This window comes from Schistocerca serialis, chromosome 5 (genome assembly GCF_023864345.2).
Source record: "Schistocerca serialis cubense isolate TAMUIC-IGC-003099 chromosome 5, iqSchSeri2.2, whole genome shotgun sequence".
NCBI classification, from domain to species: domain Eukaryota; kingdom Metazoa; phylum Arthropoda; class Insecta; order Orthoptera; family Acrididae; genus Schistocerca; species Schistocerca serialis.
In genome coordinates this window covers 494,616,117-494,622,116 of record NC_064642.1, presented here as the reverse complement: position 1 = coordinate 494,622,116, position 6,000 = coordinate 494,616,117, and the positions used below count along the sequence as shown (strand labels likewise).

Sequence of the window (6,000 nt, the reverse complement as noted above, 5' to 3'; positions counted from 1 at the left end):
ACAGGTACACACATCTACTGTTCCCTGGCAATGAAAAATCTACACATGAATTATCTGTATATATGTTGGGCCTGGCGATCTGGTGGTAAAGCACTTGCCTGGAAACAGAGAGGTCACTGGATCAAGTCTCAGTCAGATCGCAGAGTATTCAGTCTTCTTTTCAACCCAGTTTCTATCTCTCAATGATGTGAGGAGTCACCAAAAACAACATGTGTTTCAGATTCAATGTTAAACTGTAGGTCCCCTTTCCCAAGTTGGATAACTGGGGTAGGCAAGTCACTGGAGTGGCGTCCAGTAGAAAGACTCACACCAGGCCACTAAGTCACACGAAATTATCATCATCATCAGTACACATAATTAAGCTTGTACGGAACTCTCATAGTGTGAATCCTATTCACATTTGTCCAGCTTTTTTTTCATGCTCCCTCCCTCCCCCCCCCCCCCTCTCTCTCTCTCAACAACCCCTCTCCCTCTCAACAACATGTACATTTCATAGATTCTTAGCTCAGTTCCAAGATCAATTTATGCATTTTAAGATAATATTCCAAGCTTCAAGTTTTGAGATCGATATCTTCATAAAATTATTTCTATAGCAAGTTTTGTAGTATTTTGGCATAAGTGTTGCTTACATATGTCACATTATTGTTGATGGGTCTTTTTGCATTTAATACGTGATCCTTTTTTGGTGGATGAAAATACTTCAGATTTAAAGAGTTATGAAAAACCTTACCTTCTAGCTGATCCATAATATATTAATCTTGAAAATGATATTTTCCACATGTCATTTCCATACTCTAAGTCATCTGCAACCTTTTCTTGTTGCAGACCTCATTGACAAACTGATATCACTCTCAAGAACATTATTTTTTCATATTCAACTGCCTTTCAAGGTCCATCCTCTCTCATTGCGCATGTTACAGCCTTTCTAATCTTTCCTCTCTTTTAAGCCTTCTTGCAATGATGTTTGTAAAATTAATACGTGCCTTATTGCGGTGTGAATCTGTCCCTCTGCACTGCGAAAAATAACTGTTGTATCTGCTCAAAAGCAGAGGTTAATTTGTACGATACTTTCCCATGCAACAATATTTCTTCTCTCGTCAGGTCATACCTGAGAAAAAAATGTCAGCATCACTATATACTGTGTGTTCAAATGCATTTGGTAGTAGAATATTTCCAACTATTTCCAAAGGGAGTCACTCTGACAGGCTACTTGAAGGGATCTTCTATTAAGATCCTCCTCATTTGGATGATCATTAAATGAATTTGCACTCTATAACTTAGCTTGCAGACTTACCCCAATCTGCCATGTAAAAATATGTGGTGTTCAAAAATTAAAGTGATAATCTGTGGAATGGTTTCACACTCGTATTACATAAAATTGTTATGCAAAATATTTTTTACAAATACTTCTATTTTTCAGTTAAATTGTGGAAAAGTGAAGGTATAAAATTATCTTTTACATCTGATTTGTAGTGCTACTTCAGTATGGAGCACATTGAAATAGGTGAACTTGATAACACCAGGTGGTGAAAACAGACAAAATTCATTAAATTTTGCTTCTGAGCTGCTATAGTAAAGGAAGCATTTTTCCAGTTCACTTTATTTCTAATGACATTTCACACAATCAAAATATTAATACCAGTTGTATTCCAACAATTTCAACTCCCTGTTCTGCCACTATGCTGTTGTAAAAGATAGTCAATATCCATCAACCAGGCCACAAGTCTCTCCAGATATCCAGCATCTTCTTGGAAAACCATCAGCATCATAGTCATGTACTTCTTTGACTGTTCAGTTTCTAACACAGCCTTGATCCGCTTGTCCCTGAGTGACAGCCTGGGGGGAAAAAGAAATACAGTATATATGAACTGTAAGAAATATGTGATTCAGAGTTTTCTCTCCAGTGATTACACAATCACACTCTTATCATTTTTCTATTGAATACTGTAGATCAAACTGCGATGAATAATTTTATTTTGAAATAACAAACTTACATTCACACTGGTGTAACCTCCAGAATGGTACATAAGTAATAAATTGCTAAGCTTTCATATGCAGTTGTTCGTGGTAATGCAAACAAAGCCACATTGCAATACAACTCCCCATAACTGATCGACACAACAGATAATAAACAACAGGTGCATGCACAGGCATGCGCGCGATAGTTTTTTTGTGTGTGTGTGTGTGTGTGTGTGTGTGTGTGTGTGTGTGTGTGTGTGTGTGTGTGTGAGTGAGCATGCACACGCACGCTGCCAAACCTACACATACAGCAGGACCCTGGTATGTAGTTTCAGTACACAAGATCCAGTTAAAATTGAAATATTACTGTACAGAAAATTTACCACAATTGGTTCTAGAATCAAACAAAAAAGGGTACCGTCAAATACTGTAATGCTGAGATAGGTCTAAAAGAGGAAATGATTCCAACATTTTTGCAGTAAACATTTCCTCTTGCTAAAGAAGAAAATTAAGAGATAAAGGCTATATGAGATAAACCGACCACACAGAATGATCTACCAAGAGACAACAGGGCAGTTCAGTAACACAGTTTTAAAGGAATACATTTCATGTACAAAATAGTAGAAAAGTTCAGTTGTATTCACACTATGCATCAATACAGACACAGCTAAAGTAGTTAAAAATGTTCAAGATGTAAAAGAGCTAAGCTGAGTTTACATGGAAAATTTGTCAAATGACACTGTTTTCTAGATTTATTTATTCAATACACAAAGTGTAAAAGTCATATTATTATAGTTAAGCACATTTTCTGATAACAAAGGAAAATATCTTTCTACTTTGGAGAAGAAGAAGAAGAAAAAAAAAGGAGAAGAAATAATACTGTACCTAGTGTATTCAACGTAAATACAAGCTATCATTTTTGGACAAGGAGCTTCACTGTGTTATCGCGTAATCAGTCAAAATTCCCCATTTAGCGTGATTCCATTCAGCTGTCTTGTCTTCTTAATTTTATGTAGTTCATTTAATCAGTTTTGAAGACAAAAATTATGGTTCTTTGATAATCACCATGATTTTATATATTTGCTATCATTTGTATGAACTGCCTGTCTCACACAGTGACAGAGTAATGTTGCCTCTGATTAAATTTTGTATCATGGTAAATGCTTTCCAGATACTCATCCCACAGTTTATATGATGCAAACAATGGATAATGTACAATTTAACAACTTCAAGAAGACACTAGTGCTGCTGCACTTCTCCTAAATTATTTTGGCAAATACAAAATACTGAAGCCATACTTTCCAGCATCTTTGGTCTACGAAATAAAAGAAAGAGTTTTCTTCTGTATGCACTTTATTTTAAAGTGTTTCCCCAATTTCTTCTGCTCTGATTTTTAGTTTTCTGTGTTAATTTCTTTCTGGTGAATTATTAAACAAAACTATATACACTTTTATCTGACCTTAAATTCAATTTACTTTTGTAACCTGCTGAATCTGTCTCTGTGCTAACAAATACAAATTACTTTGTCAGTTTAAATTGTGCTTCTCATTTCTTGTAAACTGAATGCTCTTTCTACTCCTGTTGCTGAATATTACAATTGGTAAACCTAAATACTAAATAACTGAGAAAGCACACCTGCAAATAAGAAATTAAGCCAATGATCTTTACAGTCAGACTAATTAAAAGTTTCATCAAACTCTACTCTTATTCTTTTAGCTGACACTGCTATTCCTGGTTACGGACAGTTATAGGACAACTAAAAGAAAAAAAAGTAAGTCTGCGGGGAAAAAACATGATAATCATGTTCCGTGTTATTTCATAATCATTTTGCTATTATTTGATGGCTATTTCTCCACCTGCTGTTTTCTTTCTAGATTTGTACCAATTCACACTTCTTACTATCCTTGAATTGTGGTAACTGCTATATTTTACCTTTTCAATTGTCTGATGTCTTTTCTGTCAATATTGCATCCTTCCTTTTTACACATCCTGGGTTTCCTCTTAAACACACACACACACACACACACACACACACACTTTTTCTCTGCCACTACCAACTTTTCTGCCTCTTTTTCTCTCCCAGAGAAAGCTATGGATACTATTTTTTAATCTTTTTACAGACTTTTCTATTGATTGTATTGGAAGCTCCACCCCCTGAAGTTTAAGTACTAGTGAGCTCATCTTTCTCATTGTTAATTTAACATATATGATAGTATTTTTTCCACTGACTATGAAACAGATAAACTTGTATTTGGTATAAGTGACTGGAACACATCTGTGGTTTTATCAAAAACAAAAGAACAATTTCTATGATTAAGAAAAGCAAATAACACAATTACTGCAGGAAGTCTTCAAGCAATTTCTTCTTTTTCTTCTTCTTCACTTTCCTTTATGCTCAGTTTTCAGTAGAGCCTTACTGATGGAATATGCAATGTTAGTGTACCTGCTGCAACTCACCTCACCTCATGGCCACAACCAAGTTCCAGTTCAAGAGGAGTAGTGTCAGAGTAGTACACCTAACACTGAAAGCACATTTATTATGGATATCCATGTACAGAGAGAACAGAGCTGCCTCCTGGATGGGGAGTGCTGCTAAACAATAGAATATTCCAAGATATGCAAACAATTTCAAGAACCTCCCAGAAATGATAAATATTAATAACAAATATTTGATGGTGACTGGATTTCAAATGGTGATCACTTCACACCTGCAAGTGATGTTAACCACTACGCCCCACGGGATGAAGCACAGATTGTAGCACTGCCCTCTCTGCTACATAAAGAGTGACCCTCTGTTTCACAATTTATCTTTACAGTTGACTACAGCATCTTAGATCTACATCTTGTCCGTGACTTGTCGTGTTGCGTTGTCACATATTCTTCACTGTGATGAGCACTGAAGATAGCCCCTCCCATCGAAGTTTTCCTGAATGAGAAGCCTCTATGTCAATCTACACCTCAGGACTGTAGTAGGGCACTATATGGAGGACATGGATGACATCTCTGAGCTTTTTGTCTTCTTATTAAGTGTCATAATTGTTGACTGTCTGTGACATCTGACACGCGATGAAGGACACAATAAGGCCCAAAGTAACTCTTCTGATTGTCCCACTTTCTACCGAGGCATAAGAATCCATTCAAAGTATACTGGGCTACATCTCATGACCCATGCATGCTGTAGTGCTCTAGGACCTTCTCTTTGGTGACCAGGGTGACAGCAGTTTCATCGTACGGGTGATATTACAAAGTGTAATTACCTCTGATACTAGTTTCAACTGGAAAACTTTTCCACAATCAGAGATCACCACATAAGGTGCCCCTTGCTTCAGAGTGATGTCCTCTACAGCGAGCCTTGCAACTTCCAGAGCTTTGGCAGTTTGCACAGCTCTGATGACAGAGCAGCAGGTGAGGCAGTCAGCTTAGATTATTAACCATCAATTCCTGTTTGTAGATTTCGGGAACTTCCCTAAGAGATTGATTCCAATCCCGTGTAATTGGGCTGCTGTCGATGGTACTGATATCAGATGCCGTGAAAGTAACTGTAGTATGTGCTTCCATCAATAGCATTCCTAACAGTAGCTCATGTAATGGCTGACAGATCAGTAGAGACTTGCCCAGTAATACAAGTGTCTGATTGTGTTTAGCTTCTTCATAAATACCATGTGATTAGATGCTGAAATGTCATGGAAATACTTCAAGATAACTGGCCATAAATGAGCTGGAATGATGAGCAACCATTTCCACACCTCTGGTTCATAGTTCCTCTTATGCAAAGTTCCCTTTAATGAGTGGAATTATCCTTTGGTAGTTCCTCTTCCTTTAAGGCTTCTATGGTTTCCAGCAGTGCTGGTTCTTCCCTCTGTTCAGCAGCAATGTCATTTAATGCAGTGATGACTAAGATTTCACCCACAGTGCTATGTCCAGTAACATCCTTGAAAGGCAGCCTATTTCCTTGTGTTTGTGTCCACCAGCATTGAGAATGGTGGTCCATCACAATGGTGAATCATTTGCCAAATAAATAAGGCCAAACCTGTTGATGGA

General features: G+C 37.1%; 1 protein-coding gene across 4 annotated transcripts in view; it reads right to left on the bottom strand.

Moving 5' to 3' along the window:
- Nucleotides 1-431: 431 nt before the first annotated feature.
- Nucleotides 432-6,000, bottom strand: part of LOC126482376 (putative RNA polymerase II subunit B1 CTD phosphatase RPAP2) — a 41,658-nt gene continuing 36,089 nt past the window's right edge. For 3 of the 4 annotated variants that reach the window (XM_050106469.1, XM_050106471.1, XM_050106472.1), the window contains one exon: nt 1,392-1,836. In XM_050106469.1, the coding sequence (XP_049962426.1) occupies nt 1,659-1,836 (178 nt within the window). In that variant the 3' untranslated portion in view covers nt 1,392-1,658. Of the gene's footprint in view, nt 1,109-1,391; nt 1,837-6,000 lie in introns of those variants that run through there. The other variant, XM_050106470.1, reaches the window with a different exon arrangement.